Raw genomic sequence first — 21,036 nt, 5'->3', positions numbered from 1 at the left:
TGAAGAAGAGACCTGCCTTATGATAATAATCATTGTAGCATCTTCAGTAAATGTTAATTCAATGAACAAATGAGACATGCCCACAGCAGTGATTGGGTTTCTGGGCTATAGATACACATTACTCAGTAACCACGTACTCTGTGCTGTTTTGTACGTAATAACGATAACACTTTTCCAACTCAACCTCGCAACAACTTTATTAATAGGCTTCTCTTGTTTGAGAAGCGAGGATCATGATGTTGAAGTGAAAGTCACATGGTGACCTTCTCATGGTCACATGCATGGAAAGTGTTGGAGCAGGGTTTCAACCACATACTTCCAGCACCAGAGCCCCTAAGCTTATGCAATGTGGCAGCAATCACCATTTTGCCTTTGGCTTTTCTCCTTTCATAATTAGCCAACTATCTGCTTTTAACTTGTATGGTAAAGAACAATTCACACTACCTCAAGAAAGGTTTTGTGTATGGAGGATCTTCAACCTGCCTTCATTTTACCAAAGTGAACATGACAACCCAGGGAGGCTGAAACCCTCTAGGTGGACTGTCCATTACCACCACAGCTTGCCATATCTACCAACACAATGCCAGCCACCTGGGCAAACTCTCCACACCTCATCTTATTTAATACCTTATTTTTAGTTTAAATGAAGTTGAATCTTGTCCTCTGACTCTACTCAGAAATCTTCTGGCTCATAATGACTTGAACCACTTAAAGTAGTATTAGTCATTAGAGTTCCAAAGCAATTTGTATAGAGCCCTGCCCAACTCTTTCATTTTAAGATCTGGGAGCTGAGATTCTGAAAGGTGAGGCCTTGTCCAAGGTCAACCAGGTGGTGGCCTAGCTAGAACTGGGAGATGCCTGCTGAGTCGCTGTCCAGAGCTCTGGAGGAGTTACACAGCCAATGAACTTTACGAAATGTACCGCACTAAACGAAAAGGCGTGTCTCTTGAAAAGCACCTGTTTAATGGAGGGTAGTTATTACTGCTGACCATTAATTATCCATAATGTGTTATTAGATAAACTGTGTCCTGGAAATCATCTTGCCTTCCCATCACACACTTTTTAGTATCCCCCTTGGAGGGGCAACCACAATTATGCAGGTAGCAGCGGTGGCCACCCGGGCCCTTTGTGACTGGACTACTGGTGCCGAGACGGTCCGCAGACTGCTATACCCTATAATCGGGGCTCAGAGCCACACAGCTGCGCCAAGTGGAGGTTACCGGACCCTCAACTAGGGCCAGTTGGGGGCTCAAGCCCGAGAACCGTAGGAGCCGCAAACCGCGATCAATCAGGGAGAAGCGGCTCACCGACGCCCAATCAGCGGCCTTCACGCCTCGGTTTCTGGCACCGCGGGCGCGAGGCTAGCTGCCAGCCAATCAGCGTGCGAGCGGCGGCAGAAGGGCGCGGGAGGCGGGGCCTGCCGTCCGGCCGAGCGGTGAACGCAGAGCGGAGCGAAGCGGGTGAGTCGAGCTGCGACCCCGGCCAGGGCGGGGAGGGGGCTGTGCGCGGACGCGGGGTGGCGCCGGGTGGACCCTCAGAGCTTCGACTTGCGGCCGGGAGAGGTGAGGGACCGAGAAGCTGGCTCAGGGAGGTAGTCCACTCCAGCCCCATGGCGGAGGGAGGAGGGGACGTTGTTGCCACGGCAACCATATGTGCCAGGTGGAGAGGCCCCGGCACCTGGACCCTTTTCACCCCCGTAACGTGCGCGTGCCTTCAGCCCACCCCCTGTCCACCCGCGCAACACAGGGCCTCCATCATCCCTTGTTGGCAGGCTGCCAGCTGGGATCCGCGCAGAAAGAGCGCACCTTGGCCCTCCTCTCCTCCGCAGCCTCACCCTCCATTCCTCCCTCCTGCGCCTGGGCCTCGGCAGAGGGCTTGAGCTCGCCCCGCGCACTCGGTGCAACAGGCCTTTGCAGTGCGTCCACCCCAGCAGTTCACAGCTGGGGTCCAGCGTGGCCGCCTCACCCGGGCGACTGGCACCGTGGAGATGCTGCAGCCACAGCCGGAGAGACCGGGGTGTCCCTCAGAGGGACCTGGGGTGTTTTTTAAAGACACCCAACAAGAGCCTTGTGTATAACAACTGCACAGGCTGAATGAATGAACATTATAATGGAAGCTTTCCATCCCGTATGTGCCAACTTTGTCCCATAGAAATATAAAGCAAACCGCATATGTAATTTTACATTTTCTAGCAATCACATTAAACATTAATTTTAATGTTTTATTTAACCACTATATGCAAAATATTATTACAACATGTAATCAGTGTTAGGTTATTGGTAAGCCATTTGAAAATCTGTTGTTTTTTTTTTTTTCACCCAAAGCTTTCTAAATTGGTTGTGTATCTAACAGCACATCTTAGTTCCAACTAGTCACATTTCAAGTGCTCATTGACCCCATTTAGCTAGTGGCTGCCATATTTATTATTGGGGGGTTCTGGGGATTGAACCCATGGCCTTATTAGTGTGCCCACTAGTATTGAATTCCATCCCAGCCCCTAATGGTTTCCTGTTAAGCTGCACGTTTCCTGTGTATGTGTGAGTTGTGGCCAAAACATGTAAAAGTCAGTGCTACTCTCTAAAGCTCTTCCACATGAGGGAGGTACTGTGCTATGAGGCAGCACAAACCACATGATACAGTCCTTTTCTTCAGGGAGCTTCCAGTCCAGTTGGAGTGAAAAATAGACATCCAAAGATGAAGTAGTATTTTAACGGATGTAATTCAGGCAGTTGTAAAGATAACCAGGAGTATATGACTGACAAACGAGATAGAGGACAATTATCCTTAGGAATTCAAGGGAAGAATCCTTCAGGCTCACTCAGTAGAGGAAGCATTGAGCCTTGTTCTGAAAGATAAGTAAGTCTTGGGCTCCTGGAAGAGATGGGAAAGACCATTTTGTTAAATGGAACTGAATATACCTCCTTTTGTTTTTAGGGTTGAAGATTTGCAGAGTCTGGAGGCTTTCAAACTGGAAAGGCTTTGTCTCCCACTGACAATCTCCACCATGATTCATAGTCTTTTCTTGATCAACTCCTCTGGAGACATTTTCCTAGAGAAACATTGGAAAAGTGTGGTCAGCCGTTCTGTTTGTGATTACTTTTTTGAGGCACAGGAAAAAGCTACTGAGGCAGAAAATGTGCCTCCTGTTATTCCCACCCCTCACCACTATCTCCTAAGTGTTTACCGCCACAAGATCTTTTTTGTGGCTGTGATCCAGACGGAGGTGCCACCTCTGTTTGTTATTGAGTTCCTTCACCGAGTTGTGGACACTTTTCAGGTTAGTGAACATGGGAGGGTTTCTGTATGCAAACTGAGAAGTATATTTATGGTCCTGTTTCCAGTGTATTTGGTCTCAGTTAAAATTTTAGGGGCACCCTCTTTGGGACCCCCCCCAACACTGGGGGCTGTATTCTCCCACTTTCCACTTTTCTATCTCAATAAACTCTCCCGCTTTACACTTTAAAAAAAGTAAAAGAAAAATTTAAAACCATGAAAACTCAAATGTTGTTCTCTTCTCCTATCTGATTAGCTTTTGTTTCTGTTTATTGAATTGGCTGCATCCAAAATGACACATCGAATACTTTTGAACCTCTTGGCATGAGAAAGCCAGATACAATTGTATGGTCTTTTTGATTTTGCTCACTAATTAGAATTTAGCTTTAATACAGTGAACTTGATGATAACCATTGTTAGCTACACTGCTTTGAGTTGCATCAGGTGGTAAGTGTGTAAAGTTTTCTAAAAGCAAAAGCAAACTCCAGTCCCGCCCCACCCCCAAAAAAACGGAAAGTAAAAGTACAAAAAGTTAACTAATGCCTATATTAACCATCCCTGGCAGGGGTAATTTGTGAGCCCGTACTTTGTCCTGAGTTTGGGGTGGGTACCCCCAGCATGTGAGTGCTTGGGTTGAGCTCTTGTTGCAAACATAAACTTGGGATGTCTTCTGTTGCTGTAAGAATTTGTGACACATTTTACAAGATACAGTCTTTATTTCGATTTGCAGATCTTGAGGATGCAGGATAGAAGGGAGATAAGTTATACCAGGAGATGGGCGTCACTTAAAGCATAGGATTTTAGCCCAAAATCTGGATGCCAACAGTGGAATCTTTTCCCTGACAGCACTTCTGTGTCATGTGAGGTCTGGAGTTGGTCACATGTATATAAAGAGCTGGGGAATTAGGGAAGAGATGAGGACTCAGACGTTAGGATAAAAATTTAAAAGTAAGTTAGAGTCTACATCACATATCTAGAGCTGCATTCATCCCCAGGAAAATTAAAATGTTTTATAGCATTAATTTAGTACTCTGATGGTACTACTCTTCTGGGATTCCAAGTCCAGTGGCATATGTGCTAACTTTGTGCAGGGAAGACCTAAGAATTGGAAGCTGCAGTGTGTGGGGAAACCAGAAGAAGAACCGTAGTCATGGTCTTAAACCACCCTACCTGTGCAAGACACTTCACCCATTATAAGATTAACTGTCTCATGGTGACCTCGCAGCTGCATCATATCACCATATGACTTATTAGAAGAGAGGAAGTGAGAAAAGTTACTTTATTTGAAACTAAAGAGGAATTTGGGAAAACAGAGTAAAGTTGCTAATTTTGAACTCTGGGACCTTAGAGTTTGTCATTTTTGAAGCAGTTGTTAAAAGTGGGCATATGCAGGTTTTAACATTTTGTTTGATATCCATGCTCTCCGGGGGCAGATTGCCTAGAACTAGCAGATGATGGAAGGGTTTCAGATACAGAACTGCAGGTGCTTTTGCTATATCACCTTGTCATATTGCAGGTCTCTCCAAATGCTCATTTCACCTTCTTCCTGGCCTACAAAACCTAGTGAACTGTTTGGTTTGCTTTTTAAAATAAAATTGCTTTTGGGAAGGAAACGTGACATTTACCTTTATGTCTTTGTTTTCTGTTTTAGGAATACATTTCTTTGGGTGGTGGTGGGGGGGCTAGGGTTTGAATTCAGAGCCCCGTGCTTGCTAGGCAGTTCTCTACCACTTGACCGTCGCCCTCAGCCCTTTTTGCTTTAGATTTTTTTTTTAATAGGGTCTTGCATTTATGCTCAGGCCAACCTGGATCCCAGTCCTCTTATTTATGCTTCCCACATAGCTGAACTGACAGGCATGCACTACCACAGCCAGCTTTTATTGGTTGAGATGGAATCTTGAAAACTTTTATTTATTTATTTATGCCCAGGTTAGCCTTGAATCTCAATACTCCTGATCTCTACCTCTCAAGTAGCTAGGATTACAGGCCTGAGCCACCTCATCCCACCCTCCTGTGTTATTTCTTAACATTCATGAAGTGAATAAGAGTTGAGGAAAGGTTGAAATGCGGGAATGAACTGGCACAAAAGAGTATCTCTGAATCATCTCTAATGCTAGAATTCTATAGACTCTTTGTCCTTCTATTTAAAAGGCTACACTTACATACTAAAGTATCTGCATTGTGGAAAAAGCACTGGATGCCACATCAGGCAACCTGGATTGTGTGGGGGGGATGGGGGGAAGGAGGGACACAAAGAAAAGAAACAGCACAACGGAAGGGGTTAGAAAGATTTTCATGCATAATTCTGTGTCATATCAAATGCTATAATTTTACATTATTTTAAATTGTTCATAGTATTGAGTGGGGGTGAGAGGGAGAGGGTGGAGTGGGTGGTAAGGGAGGGGGTGGGGGCAGGGGGGAGAAATGAACCAAGCCTTGTATGCACATATGAATAATAAAAGAAAAAAGAAAAAAAAATTGTTGTTCATAAACACATCTACTCCACATTCAGCTTTGTCGCCTATATAGCTTATCATGTTCACTTCTTCTGGTTTATGAAGAAGCCACTAATGGCCTAGTGCATGAGCCAGTCCTGTTCCACCAAACCAGGCTGCCTGTGAGGACTGGGCATTGCTCCACCCCTCATTGTAGAAGAGGGCCCCAAACACACCAGGTAAACACAAAGGACAAATAGGTTCTTACTCTTAGGAACCCTATTTTATTTTTTATAGCCTCTGGGTGATAAATGTGTACATTATATCTTCACCAGGACTATTTTGGAGTCTGTTCAGAGCCAGTGATCAAAGACAATGTGGTTGTGGTATATGAGGTATTGGAAGAGATGCTTGACAATGGGTTCCCCTTGGCTACTGAGTCAAACATCCTCAAAGAACTGATAAAGCCTCCCACTATCCTTCGAACAGTGGTCAACACCATAACAGGTATGTGGAGTGAGGGCAACAAAAAGCTGCTTCCCATCGTAGGTGTGGCAGTCTGGTGTGTACATTGTTTGGAGTGTTTTGGCATCTCAAATGTCCAGGAGCTTTAATTTTTCACTTTTTTGGCCTTTGAGTCTAACCTGAAATAATATTTTGTTATGTAGAAAGCACCCAATTTCAATGACAAAAAGAAGTATTTGTGGGCTAGGGTATAGCTCAGTGGTAGAGAGGGCCTGGTTTCATCCTCAGCCCTGCAAAAGTCTTCCTTAACAATAATCTTCTAATTATAGAATCAAAAATATGATTATTATAGAAACTTCAAGAATACAGAAAAGCACAAAGAAGAACATGGAAATCACTCTTAATCCTTTTTAATATACTTTAATATATATTTCTCATCTTCAAAACAATTTTTTTTCTTTGTCTTTTTTGAGATGTGCCCTGGCCCTATAGCCCAGGCTGGCCTTGAACTAGAGATCCTCCTGCCTCTGCCTCCTGAGTGTTGGGAGTAGAGTGCTGGGATTAGAGTGTGTGATGCCACACCTGGCTTCCTCTGTTTCTTGTGTGTGATACTGGGGTTTGAACTCAGGGCTTTAATGTTTGCTAGCCAGGTGCTCTATTATGAGCCACACCCTCACTGCTTTTTGCTTTGAGTTAATTTTTGAATAGGGTCTGGAGTTTATGCCTGGGCCAGTCTGGATATGATGCTCCTGTTTATACTTCCCACATAACTGGGATGACAGGTGAACATATCATACCCAGTGTTTTATTGGTTAAGATGGAATCTTGAGGCCTTTTTGTCCAGGTTGGCCTCAAACTGCGATCCTTCCAATCTCTACCTCTTGAGTAACTAGGATTACAGGTGTGAGACACCTTGCCTGGCCCTGGGTTTATCTTTTGTAGAAAGATGAATGATGGGTATACAGATTTTTTTTTTTAAACAACTCTTGTTTTTTTTTTTTTTTTAATTTAACTCCTTATCAGTATTTTATGAACATCTATTACCATAGTCGATACTATTTTTAATGATTAGTTTTCTTCCACATTGGATGTACCAGAAATTATTTGCTCAATCCCTGTTTACGAAGTTTATAATTTCTTTTTTTAAGTGGAAAAGGGTTAATGTTCTCATACTCAAGTCTTTGTGCACATCTAGGATGGTTTCTTTTCAGTACTGGAAATGGAAGTGCTAGGTTGAGGGGTGTGTACATTTCAGAGGCTTTCATGCATTGAGCCAAGTTGCCCTCCAGAAAAATTACACCAACTTGTTCTTTTAGTTGCAATTTCTGTCCACCACAATCAGCCCTATTGTTATTAATTATTTAGAAACATTGGCATTTTGCCAATAAACTATTGGCATCTTGTTATTTACACGCTCATTTTTTGTTACTAGCAAGGTTAAAAATCTGTGCAAGTATTTATTAACTGTTTTCCTTCTAGTGTGAATTACCTTTTATGCTCTTTGTCCATTTTTGTTGTTGAAATGTGTTTATTTTTTCATACAGATTTAAAAGAATTCCTTACATTTCAGGATCCAAAACTAATCTGAAAATGTACATGAAGGTGTATAGGAGTCTTTATTTTGGATACTGTAGTATTTGAATACTATAGCAGGTTTTTCTCACAATCCATCACTTGTTGTTCACCATTGTAATAGTATTTGCTTAGCCATACTTTAAATGTTTTGATTTAGTCAAATTAATCTTTGTGCTTCATTAAGGTTCTACATTTACAGTCTTGTTTAATGTGTAAACAGGTTTCATGGGATTTGACAAAACAATTGAAAAATACAAAGTATGAGTATGGGGGTTGTGCCAGTAATCACAGCTATTTGGGAGTGGAGGTTGGGAGGATCATGGTTTGAGGCCAGCCCAGGAAAACAGTTAATGAGACCCCTATCTCAACAAACAAGATTGGCACGGTGGTACACAGATGTAATTCAGCTCCATGGGAAGCATAGGTAGGTGGATCTCGTCTGAGACCAACCCCAGGCAAAAAGTCTTAAGACTCTATCCGAAAATTAACAAAGCAAAGAAGGGTGTAGGCCAAGTGGTAGAGCACCTGCCTAGCAAGTAGGAAGCCCTGAGTTCAAACCTCAGTTCTATCCCTCCCCACAAAAGTAAAAAGAATAGCCAACAACTTAGAAAAAGAATTTTATACAAAGGAGTTGGAAGAATTTGCTCTGTTAAATGTAAAGACATTAAATGTTTGTATCGTATACAAGACAAAAACTCAGAGCAGCCATATTAGAAGAGCCAAAACAGTTTAGTTTCTCAAATTAAATTTTTAAAATAGAAAGCAAGAAAAAAATGTTCTACCAGACAAAGCATGTATTATGAAGTTGAATATTGGCTCAGTAACAAATTTGGCGTGTTTTACAATATTCTGAAATTATTTCAAATCTTAAAAGTTTGTGAGTGCGTTGAATATTATGAAATGATTTAAGCCTGTGTCTCACTTAAATGTAGAAAGAAGTATCTGAGAACCCCTTTTGAAAAGCTGAAATGGTTTATAAACATGCTAAATGTATATGTCGTTGCTGTGTCTTTAGAGTAAAAAGATCCAGGCAGTGGAAAAAAGAACTAGAATTTAAATTAGGTTGAGTCAATATTTCAGTTTAAAGTCTTTGAATTAAAAAACAATTTTTTGTTGCACTGGCATTTGAACTAAGGGTCTTGTGCTTAATAGGTAGGCGTTGTATCACTTGAACCACCCTCCCACCCCCCAGTTTTTTGATGCCTGTTGGGGAGACAAGTCAAGGAATTGATCTATCCCTCTTAAGGACAGGGAAGAATCTAATCTGTATTCTTTTCCTGAGTTCAATATGAGACATAGTTGATATGTGCATTTTAATACCACTGATGAACCTAAGAACCTGCCTCAAATTGGAATACTTTATTCACCCATGAAAATTTATATCAATACGTAGATTACCGACCTTGTTGAAAGCCAATACATTATTTAAGCTGCAAGCTATTTTGGAATTTGAGATACTTCCGTTCATGTTACTTTCAAAACCAAAATATATCTGTTTCTCAGGTAACTTAAAAAAAAGAAAAAAAAAAAACTTTATTCTGCTCGAGGTGGCAGACCAGATGGTGACAATGAGTTTTAAAAATAGACTGGGTTGTCCTACATAGAAGTTGAGAGACTCTTGCCATGTGTTTGACGGTGCACAGATAGTGGGAGCATGGAAATATATAAGGAAGTCTTCTCTGGTTATCAGAATGAAGTTGGCATTAAACTACCGATGTAATTCTAAAAGTACCAATATTAATTGTTTCAGGAAGTACCAATGTGGGTGACCAGCTTCCAACTGGGCAGTTGTCAGTGGTGCCTTGGCGAAGGACTGGAGTAAAATACACCAACAATGAAGCCTACTTTGATGTGATTGAAGAGATTGATGCTATCATTGATAAATCAGGTAGGTGTTTTTAAAATGCTCAACACATATGAAAATGAGGGAGGCCCCTTTCACAGACTATTTAGGGTGTCAGCACTGTCTCCCTAGGGCCATCCCTGTGAGTTAGTGACTCCTTAGTGTTAGGCTCTGTGCCAGGAAATGGAATGGACTTGATAATATGACTCACACCAATGTTTGTGCCACACTTCACTGCTTTATAGTTCTCATCTTGAATGAAAAAGGAGGTTAACTGTAAAGATCAAGCTTGCCCTCACTCATCACCAGTCAGGTCTCTGCTCATGAATTTGTAAGACTTGTTTTCTGCTACCATCTGAAATGATTAATGTCAAAAATCATGCACCAACTCAACAGAGAGAATGGGTAAGTTCTACCTTGGAGACTTCTGTAAAACATTCAGATCTTCTAAGTCCACAATCATGAGTCTAAGCAAGGCTTGACTTTAGTTCAGTTGTATTTCTCAAGTAAATTAAATTGGCCTCTGTTCCTGGGAACTAATCTCTAGAATATTTAGTTCTCACTACATGGAAAGAGGAAGAACATTCTTACTCATGGAGATGAATCCAGAGGGCCTTGGATACTATCCATTCTCCATGGCATGTTTGAGTTTCTCTTTTGTTATATGAAAGCTATCTTATTTTTAAAAATTACTGTTCTCTTTATGGTACATTGAAAAAGTGATCTTGTATGTGGTGATGGGTGTCTTTTATATTGAATCTGTTATTAATGTTGTAAAATAAATGAGTTTGCGATGCCAAAGGAAGACATTATACTATTATTTTGCCATAAAATACAAATAAGCCTTAAAAGGTCTAAACTCATATATAAGAAGTTAACATGTTGATGCACAAATGAAAATATTAAATTCAAAAATAAAAGATTTTAAAATGAAAAAAAAAAAAAAGAAAGAAAAAGGAGGTTAACAAATGAATCTTTCATTGATCGGATCTCTTTTTGGAAATATTTGATTCCCAGTGCTGATGGCAGGAGTTGTAATTACTAAGATTCAATGAGCCTTCTTTTCTGTCTTTGTGGATTAATGTGACTAGCTGTCCTAGAACTGAGGTGTTGTAGACAGTTCTCTTCACATTAGTGAACTCGCCTATTCAACAAATATTTATTGAAAACTCATTGTGTTGCTGCAGCACAGAGGTGGGCATTTTACCGTCTGTGGCTGTAAAAGCTAAATCTGTCTAGTGAGGCAGAGAGAAGGGGAGGAAAGGTGGAACAGATGAGAGGTGCCGCCTTGCCTGAGCACAGTGTGGAAGCAGCAGTATGGACGCTTAAGCAGCAGAGTGAGTGGAGTGTTTTCTACCAGCATGGATTTAGGAGCAACCATTCTAACAAGTGTTTCTCAAAATACTGTTGGGAAATAAAGTAGCTCAGTAGGACTGGATTGAGAGACATAAAAAGAGAAAAGTAAGTGATGAGGCTTTAAACTAAGGCAGCATAGCAGCTTTTCATGTTTGCCAAATGGGGGATAGCCTGAATGTCCATAGCAGTAAGTAGGACCCAGACATTTTAATTGATTTCCCAGCAGAATACTATTCAGTAGTGAAAATGAATGGATTCACCAAACAACATCGTTGAATTTCACAGTATTGAGCAAAAATGTCAGACGTGTATGGTTTTATATCATGTTATTAATTTATATGAAGCTTGAAACATGCAACTTAAAGTAAAAGGAGTCTGAATTTTGGGGATGTAATTAATTAGGATGGACAAAAGGGAACTTGTGGGATGTTGAAAAGGTTCCACATTTGATATGGATGTATTTACATAGATGTGTATGTGTGTGAGAATTCACTGGGCAGCAAGAGTTTTGCATTTTTCCTCAAGGAAAAAGTAGAAAACAGAAGCCAGGTGCTGTTGGTTCACACCCATAATCCTAGTGAGTTGGGAGGCTAAGACCAGGAGGTTCAAGTTCAAGGCCAGCCTCACGGGAGACCCCCATCTCCAAAATGGACTGGAGGGATGGCTTTAGCAGTAGACTGCTTTGCAAGCACAAAGCCTTGAGTTCAAACCCCAGTCCTACCAAAAAAAAAAAAAAAAAAAAGTAAAAAAAAACTGATGGCCAGACGACAAAGAGCCTTGTATGCCATTTTAAGGAGGACAATTGGGAGCATTTGAAGAGTTTTAACTTGGAGTACTTTGATCATTTTTATCATTCAGAGAGGTTAGTTTGTGTGTGTGTGGAGAGGAGCTTGAAGTAGGGAAGACTAGGGTAGAAAAAGCAGTTAGGAGGCTGTGGTCTAAGTCCAGGCCCAACACATAGATGTCTATAGTGAATAAATGGGAAAGAGGTAAGTCTGAGAAAAGAGGCCTTGGTGATTGTTTAGACATGGGCACTGAGAAGGGAGGAACAGTCAAAGATTTGCCTGTGCATCCGCAGGCGGCAGGGTGGATGGTGTCATCATTAAAATACAGGAAACAGGGTTGGGGGGTAACAGGCAGGAGGATCATCAGTTCACTTCTTGACAGGAGGAGATTGAAGTACCCTGTGATGTCCCATAGTCAGGAGTGACAGTGACCTTGTAGAGAGGAAATAGTTGACTGTAGTAGAAATTGAAGCCGCTGCTCCCCCCTACCCCCTGCCCAAGGAGAGCAGTAAGAGTGAAGTGCAGAGTGTGCACAGATGGACATCTTGGGATGCGCAGACACTAGGAAGAGGATCCAGGAGTGGGAGAGAACTAAGCAAGGGCAGGAGAGGAGCATTTCAATGACAACAGTGACGAGCTGCTGAGACGTCAGTAGGGTGCAGAACACAAGTGACCTCTGATCTAGCAGCAGAGCTTACTGGGGACTGTAGGGAGGGCAGTTTCTGATGGGAGATTTTCTAAGCCATTGGTTAAGATAGCAATGCTCTGTATGATTCCAGTACTAGATTGAAAACCCTGTAGGCTGATAACTGTCATTTATATTTTTACTCCCACTGCTTCATCATAGTATTTCCTGCCTGATCAATGTTTTGAAGATGGATAAGGAATTGGCTAGACAGAAAGAAAGAAGAAAGGGAAGGGGGGAGGAAGACAGGCAGGAATAGGAGGGGAGGAAATACACAAGGGGAAGGACGGGGAAGTCTTCAGTGGCCTCAGTGTTCTTGTCTTATTCCTGTCTCAGGCTCCACCGTTACTGCTGAGATCCAGGGTGTGATCGATGCCTGTGTCAAGCTGACGGGGATGCCAGACCTCACACTTTCCTTCATGGTAATGTCCTGGCCCAAAGTTTGAGTTCTTGGGATGGGACATGAGGTGCTTCTGAGAAGAGAGTGGTGAGAATGGAAGAGGACAAGAAGGAATTAGGGCAGCACAAGTGTGGGTTAGGCTGGAATTCAGTGCAAATAGCATCTGAATTCTCCTGAAGGAAATTGGATGTTTGACCTGCTTCTTGCTTTTCCTTGCCTGGTGCTGCAGAACCCCAGGCTGCTGGATGATGTCAGCTTCCATCCTTGTGTTCGGTTCAAACGCTGGGAGTCGGAGCGGATCCTCTCTTTCATCCCTCCAGACGGAAACTTCCGCCTGCTCTCCTACCACGTCAGTGCGCAGAAGTAAGCAGCTCCTTCCGTGGGGATGGGGTGTGAGTGTGTGTGCCCCAGTGATGTCTGTAGTGATGAAGATTTGGGCTCTAGAGTTTCCTGCTTTCAAGTTCTAGCTCCTCTAATTGGTAATCATGCTGCCTCAGGTGAGCTTTTCCCTTTCCTGTGTCTGTTTCCTAATCTGAAAATAATAGAAATATTTTGTGAGGGTTGAATAGTGCTTAATAAGGTTGCTGCTGTAATTTTTTTATTTTTTATTTACTTATTATTTTGCTGTGCTCAGGGCCTCATGCTTTCTAGGCAGGTGCTCTACCACTTGCTTTTAGTTTGTTTTTCAGATAGGGTCTGGAGCTAACTTTGCCCAGCCTTGCCTCTTCCACCTCTCAACTAGCTGGATTATAGGCATTCACCATCATGCCCAGCCCCTGTTGATTTTTGAGACAGATCTGGCTACATAGACTATGCTGCCCATAACTTGAGATCTTCCGGCCTCAGCCTCCAGCATACTGGGATTACAGGAGTGAGCATTGTTGCTATTACTGTTTAGTGATTTTCGGTCTTGAACATTGTCTTTATTTGGAGTCTAATAGCTTTTGGAAGCAGTAGTATGTGGTAGAAGCTATGCAGACTGAAATGAGCCAGACTTCAGAGCCACTAGTGCCTCCCTGTGTGGTTTGGAGTCATTCATTCAGGGAAATGTCTGAGTGTTTGAGGTAAAAGGCCCTGGAATCTGCCTGCCTGGACCTAATCCCACCATGAGCTCTTGGGCAAGTTACTTAACCTCAGTGTTCATCTGCAAACCAGTACCTACTTCCTACTTGAGATGCAGCAGCTAGTAGCAGTGCCAACTTCATACTTATTAGGAGGATTAAGTAAGCTAAGGATTAAATGGATAGAAAACACTAAGCACAGTGACTGATGCACAGGAAGTACTCAACAAATGTTAGCAACTATGACTACGTTAAGATTATTCTGTGGCTTCTTTGAGTTTGTTTTCCTGACTTGTCAAATCATGACAACACCTTCCTACCTCTTAGATGTCAGATAAAAGCATTCTCAAGAAGTTATGAAAGGTCTGTGAGGTCTGAGTGTTACTGTCCTCTGTACAAATGATTGATCACATGTCATAAATTAAGACATAGACATACAGTGGCTCTTTGTTTTTGTTCATTGTGACTTTCTCGTGGTAGGTTAGTGTGCTTTTTGACTTTGCTTTTACTCTTCAGAGGCATCAGAAGAATTTTTATTTCCTAGACACTATTTTAACTTTTCAAAAAGAAAAAAAAATGATTATTGCATTCTGTATTTTTAAGGTCAGGAGTAGAACATAGAAAAGGGAGGAAAAGCTGTCAATGGGGGCAAAAACAGCAAAATGTAAAAGCAGGAAATAATGCCATTTTTCCAGTACATGAATGAGGTGGGCTTTTTGTCTTTTCCAGTCTGGTTGCAATTCCAGTGTATGTCAAGCACAGTATCAGCTTCCGGGACAGCAGTTCACTTGGACGCTTTGAAATAACAGTGGGACCCAAGCAGACTATGGGGAAAACCATAGAGGGAGTGATGGTCACCAGCCAGATGCCCAGAGGAGTCCTGAATATGAGCCTCACTCCATCCCAAGGGGCACACACGTTTGACCCAGTTACAAAGGTAGGGCAGCAGGGCTTTTGAATTGCTGATGTTAAATACAGTGGTTCTGAGCAGCTCTCCATAGGCGAGATCCATCAAAGGGACCTTGTTCTGTAAGATAGGATTTTCTACTGAAAAACACGCTAGCTGACTCAAAGAAAGTTTCCACTGTAATAACTATTGAGTTGAGAAGACCACCCCTCATTTTTTATTTTCTTTGAAGATGCTGTCTTGGGATGTAGGAAAAATAAACCCTCAGAAGCTACCAAGTTTGAAGGGGACCATGAGTCTTCAGGCTGGAGCTTCCAAACCAGATGAGAACCCCACAATTAACCTGCAGTTTAAGATCCAGCAGCTGGCCATTTCCGGTGAGTGACCCCATCTCAGGAGGCTTTGACTGGAGAGAAGTGGAGCTCCTAAGAGGGACAGACAGCAGAAAGCCTTCTCAGGCTTTCTCATAATAGGGTTTATGGGCTTTGGCTTTATTATCTGGTATGTAATCTTAGCAAAATCTTTTCCAGCATATTTGGGTATAAGTTTACAATCTTTACTTTGAAGCTGGCTTAAGTGTCCTGAATAAAAGTGTGTAGGACACCAGTGAGAATGGAGAAGTACTGGCAGACAGTAGTGTTCACAGGCCATTTCTGGGTCATGCTAGGGTTGTTGATTTGAGATCCCTAATATTTTCAATATGAGACTGCTTCTGCATCCTTGACTGGTGGCAGAAAAAAATAACTTCCACTCGTTTCTCCCAGATTCAAAAGACATTCACGTTTGTTCTTGCTATCATTTTGGAACATTGCCAGTCTACTCTAGCTACACCTACAGTGGCTAGTGAGTAAGTTACCACTTACTATGTGCCAGGCACTCCTGTAAGTTCTTTTTGTGTATTATTATTTAATTCTTAGAGCAACCCTATTAGTTAGAAAGGTACTGACTTTAGCTTTATACGACAGTCCTGTTTTTCTTTCCTGAAAGACTCTATCTAATTAAGTGATTATAATTCAGTTAAGTAATAAGTGCTTTCATCCTGAAAGTTAATAAATTTTAAAACTATATGCAATATAAAATATTTTTCTTGAGTGCAGTGAGAATATTTAGGAGGCATTCACTGATCAATTTATTATTTTTCATTATTCAGGTATAATTTATTTCATCATTCGTGTAATAATTTGAGAAAAATTATAATGATTTAATTTTTCCCTCACCCTCATTGCCTATAACTTTCTGCCTTTCCACCTAAAGAAGAGATCTTCTCACAGGATAGTCTTTTTGTTGAAGCAGTGTTTTATTGTCAGTGTAGGTACCAAAAGCAAAGAACCCATCACCTTTGCAGAAGTGGCTCATGGTTATAGCAACCTCTGGCAATTCAGACTTATCTCTTAGCATTAAAATGAATGTAAACAACTGCTACCTGTGTCTTTTCAATCATTCTCATATCTTATTTCCCTCCCTCTCCCCCCATTCTCCTTCTCTCCCCCCAGGACTCAAAGTGAACCGTCTAGATATGTACGGAGAAAAGTACAAGCCCTTTAAGGGCATAAAATACATGACCAAAGCTGGAAAATTTCAAGTTCGAACCTGAAAGGAGTCTTGCAGAAGGAACAGTCATGAACACTTTTTCATTTCTTACTTGTCTAAAAGTAAAAATATCAGTCTGTCTCTTAGATCAGTCCCCTCCAGGGCTACCTGCTCCCTTTTGTCCTCAGCCTTCAGTGCCATGGAACTAATCAAGGGAGAAAAGAGTCACCAGGGAGAACTTGGCAAAACCAAAATAGTTAGCACCAATGCAGTGCTAGAAAAGAGGTGTGTGGTGGAGGGCAGCAATATTTGACACCATATTTAGCTATTTTAACATGGTTACCGTACAAAGACCAGCATTTGTTGCTTGCTTGGCTTTAATTCTTTAAAGTCAAGGAAACACATCTTTATTGAATTTTTTTTATGGTAGAAAGACAAAAAATTGGAAGAAAAATGAATGTTAGCTGAAGAGAGGCCAGTTCAAGATCTGATCTATGGGGCTAGGCATGTAGCTCAGTGGTAGAGCACTTACCTAGCATGCACAAAGCCCTTGGGTTCCTCCTCACACCACACACAACACAAAAAAAGTCTGACTGATGAAGAAAAAGAAAGAGGAAATAGTATTAGAGAAGAGTTGTGAGAAGATATACTAAAGTGAAAGATACACTGATCAAACTCTACACTAAAGAGGATTGGGAAGAATAGAGTTGACTTCTTTTGATATATAAAATTCATTTGAACTTCTAGAAATTAACTGAAGACTTACTAAATTTAAGTTCACTACAGACATGGAAAATTCCAGTAGAATCAGATTCTCCCTTAAAGACTGATGATACTGGACTAGTTCTCACATGCTAACTTTTGCTTGCTTTTAGCACTTGAGTCTGTTGTCTTCAGTGAGAAGATGACCTGTCTGCTTCCCAAAGGATTCTGCTTGCCTCTGTTTGCAGAATTCATCAGCCTTTTTGTAGTTACATGATCCTTTCACAGAATTTTCTAAAAGTAAGAGCTTCAGTACAGCCAGATTTTATGAATCATAGTATTAGAGATGGCAAGTCATTTCTCAGGAAGGTGGACCATATTATAACTGAGCAATCCCATATTTGCATTTGTCAGTGCTGGACTGATACTGGGTCCTATGGCCTCCAGTCAGAAACTTTTCCATCAAGAGCTCTAATTAAGAAGAGTGTTTACCATTGAAGGCATAAGACCTTTAAAGTTCCTTGGTAAAAGTTATCATTTCCTTACAGTCTTTTGTACTGTGCTCTACAATATACCTATTAATAATAGATACCTGCCAGTGCATTTTTCTTTTTAAAAAAAAGTCCCTTGAATCTTTGAATACAATTAAGGCTATAGAAGATGGACCATGTTGAGCATGGGTAACCAGCCCAGTTTTTAAAATATGGCAACTTAAGTAATACCTAAGTCTTTCCCAAAGAGTAATTTTTATTCTATTTCTGTGTCCATTATCCATTCAAATATATGAAAGACAGGTTTGTTTGTTTTTTAACTATCGTGTAGGGAAGAGTACTGTGCTCTGTGTTGTGCATGGAGAAAAACGAAGATCTGTGCTCTCCAAGCCATAGAAATTTTTCTATTTCCAAATACTTGTGCAGTTTTTTTGCTGGTTTTATCTTGCTGTTTCCAGGACTTATTTCTGCTGCAGAGTAATGCTGCTTTGTGGCTTTCTCTGGGATAAACTGCTGTATACAACCAGATGTGTTTCCTACTGTGTCACTCCAGAATTTGTCCTGATTTCTATGGCCCCCACATACCTACCCTGGCAGGGAAGCATCTCTGCATGTGGATTCCACAGTACTCAGAACCACTTCTGAGCGCTGAAGGATTTTAAGGTTTCCTAGGTCACAGGAAATAATTAATCTTGGTCCGTAACAGTTAGTGCAGCTGTTTTATTTTTCCAGGGCAGTACATCCTATTTCAAGGGATGTACCTAGGAAGAAGTCAGGTCTAGACCTGCAGGCCCACACATACATGAAGTAGCTGTCAGATCATGGGTGTAGCTGACCTTGCTGCAGCTGAGCATTGCTGCTACCACCAAACAGTGTTTCAGTTAGCAGTTAAGTTCCATGTGTGGGTAACACATGCAGAAGTAGCTTCCTAAGTCTGTAAGTCCTAGTAAAGTTGAGTTGCACCAGTTCTCTGTGGCCTGTGTTTTGTTGCTAGGACTAACAGTAATGTGCTCTACCATGCATTCCTCAGTGTAAACAGGGTAGGGAGTTTACCTATTCAGAAGACCTGAAACCACACATACAGTTCGATTGATTGTCTAATCACCTCTGCAAGATAAGGAATGTTGGTGTTACTGTCACTTTTAAGGTAATGACAGCTAAGGTCCAGATCAATCAAATTATTTTCCACTAGGGTATAAAAGACAAAAACTATTAAAGCTGCCAGTGTTTATTCTGGTGCTTTCTGTATTCTTTTGAGCAGCTTCTTGGGTTGATTAGTTTAGGCAGGAGACAGGGATTCAAGTTACTAGACATCTTCTTGGAGGAGGGGCATCGGGAGTCAGCATTGTGTAGATGCTGGTATTCCATACCTGAACTGAGTCTCTTTCCAAGACCTCTGTTTTCTGTGCACAAGTGTTGAGTGCTAATATTGCAGCTTCTTTTTTGCCTAGCCATTCTTCAGTTCTGTAGCCCTCCTTCCTTAACTACAGCTTTGCTTTTCCCAGTTTCAGTTGCCTGAGGTCAACTGCAGTCTGAAAATATGAAATGGAAAATGGCAGAAATAAGCAATTCTTGTGTTCTAAATTATGCAGTCTCTGAGTAGCGTGATGAAATATTTCACTGTTCTGCTTGGTCCTGCCCTGTTCTGTCACGCACCATCATGCTCTGGGTGTGAATCACCCATGTGCATAGGGTATCCACACTGTATACACTACCTGCCTTATAGTCACAAAGTAGCTGTCTTGGTTATCAGATTGATGGTGCAGTATTGCAGAGTTTATGTTCAAGTAATCTCAAGTGACCCTTATTTAATAATGGCCCCAAGGACAATTTGGATATGCCAAAGAAATACGGTGCTTCCTCTGAAGTGAAAGTCCTCAAGGATAACAAAAAATATCACATTGAAGTTGCAAGATCTGCAGTAGGAATGAAACTTTCATCTGAAAATGTGAAGAAGGAAGAAGAAATTTGTACTAGTTTTTTTTTCACATCACAAAGTAACTGCCACAGTGCATTGTGAGTGCGTGAGGCATGTGTGTTCCATTTGCTGACACATTACACCACAGAGCATAGAGACCTGAGTGGATAAGTAATGCAAGGTGCTTACGGCTGTGCCTCATTTGTCACCTTCACACAGGTATCTATGGACAGGAAAAGCAGTCTGCACAGGGTTGGGTGCTGTCTGTGGTTGCAGGCATTCACTTTGCGTCTCCGAGCACATCCCCACAGATCAGGATGACTGCTATATTTTATTTTCCCTGAGTCTAGGTTCTGGTGGCCTTGTGTGACAGGAAATGTTACGTACTTTCCTCCATGGCCAGCAGGTGGTGACAAGGCGCCATCGATACTGATATTTGCCGTGGTTAGATTTTAAAAAGGGAATTTAATTTGAAACTCAGACTTCCTTCAAGGGACCTAAATATTGAGGATTCTGTGAGTGTTTGGTTCACATTAGAGGTTAAATGTTGAACCAAAAGTTAATGACAATAAACAGGCTTCAGGGGAGTTTAGGGAGTTAAACTGTCTGGGTTCCTCTCAGTCTTTAACCATGAAAACCAACTGCACAGTTGCCTGAGAGTCATTCTTTGGGGTTGTTAGCATCTTGTTTTATTAATCAGCCATGGATAATGAGGAAATAGTGTTTAATTTCCTGTCAGACTCTCTGTTCTGACAAGTTCCAGACATTTTATCCTACATTTCCTAAGGCATACTGAGTAGTAAGGTGTTACTCTTTGATATTTTAGTGTAATTCAAATGACAGCCTTTCTGAGATGGGCCTCTGCCTTGTAACTTAGGCAATGGCCTGATCTGAGCAATTGTCTCCATCTGGCTGCGGTTTCCAGGGCTCCACTCAGAAATGCTGAGGCCTTTTGACTTTGTATTTCCATCCCAGGAGGCCTTTCTGCTTCTCTGCATCTCATTAACCTCATTGTCTGAAGGAAAGTTTGTCACAGAGGGGGAAGGGTGGAACTAGCTGCTTGGATTCTTGCTTCCTGACCTTCTCAAGTATCGGCATTTGGCAACTGAGATGGCATTTGTTTCTAAAATAAACATTTTTAGAATCTGTAAGCAGACTGTTTGAAAACAAGAAATAAGTGATTTTAGTGGCTAACACTTGTAATCCTAGCTACTTGGGGGTTAGAGATGGGGAGGATGGAGTTTTGAGACCTGTCTGGGCAAAAAGTTCATGAGACACCATCTGAAACAATAAAAGTTGGGCATGGTGTCACCCACCTGTCATCCCAACTATGCAAGAAGTATAAATAGGAGGATCACAATCCAGGCATAAAAGCAAGACCCTATTTGAAAAATAACTTATCAAAAAGTAGTGGCAGTGTGGCTTAAGTGGTAGAGTGCCTGCCTAACAAGCACCAGGCCCTGAGTTTAAATGCCAGTATTGTGTCCTCTCCTCCTGAAAAAAAAAATCTGATTTTAAATGGTCAGGTATAGTGTTTCATAGCTGTAATCCCAGTTACTACTAAGGAAGAAGAGGTAAGAAGATCATGATCTGAGGCTAGTTTGGGAAAA

General features: G+C 41.5%; 1 protein-coding gene across 3 annotated transcripts; it reads left to right on the top strand.

Moving 5' to 3' along the window:
• The first annotated feature begins 1,350 nt into the window (after positions 1 to 1,350).
• Positions 1,351 to 20,577, top strand: Ap3m2 (adaptor related protein complex 3 subunit mu 2). 3 transcript variants are annotated; one of them, XM_074054589.1, is made up of 10 exons: positions 1,351 to 1,460; positions 2,935 to 3,277; positions 5,786 to 5,947; positions 6,044 to 6,215; positions 9,499 to 9,636; positions 12,754 to 12,839; positions 13,047 to 13,180; positions 14,608 to 14,815; positions 15,018 to 15,162; positions 16,279 to 18,473. In XM_074054589.1, the coding sequence occupies exons 2-10, from the start codon at positions 3,005 to 3,007 to the stop codon at positions 16,377 to 16,379; spliced, it is 1,419 nt and encodes a 472-aa protein (XP_073910690.1). In that variant the 5' UTR covers positions 1,351 to 1,460; positions 2,935 to 3,004; the 3' UTR covers positions 16,380 to 18,473. The 3 variants fall into 3 exon arrangements, with proteins under 3 accessions (XP_073910690.1, XP_073910692.1, XP_073910691.1); XM_074054590.1 differs by lacking the exon at positions 1,351 to 1,460 and adding an exon at positions 1,545 to 1,562 and having other exon boundaries at positions 16,279 to 20,577; XM_074054591.1 differs by lacking the exon at positions 5,786 to 5,947 and having other exon boundaries at positions 1,352 to 1,460.
• The last annotated feature ends 459 nt before the right edge of the window (positions 20,578 to 21,036 follow it).

This window comes from Castor canadensis, chromosome 14, assembly GCF_047511655.1.
Source record: "Castor canadensis chromosome 14, mCasCan1.hap1v2, whole genome shotgun sequence".
NCBI lineage: Eukaryota > Metazoa > Chordata > Mammalia > Rodentia > Castoridae > Castor > Castor canadensis.
This window is presented reverse-complemented; position numbering and strand designations above follow the sequence as displayed.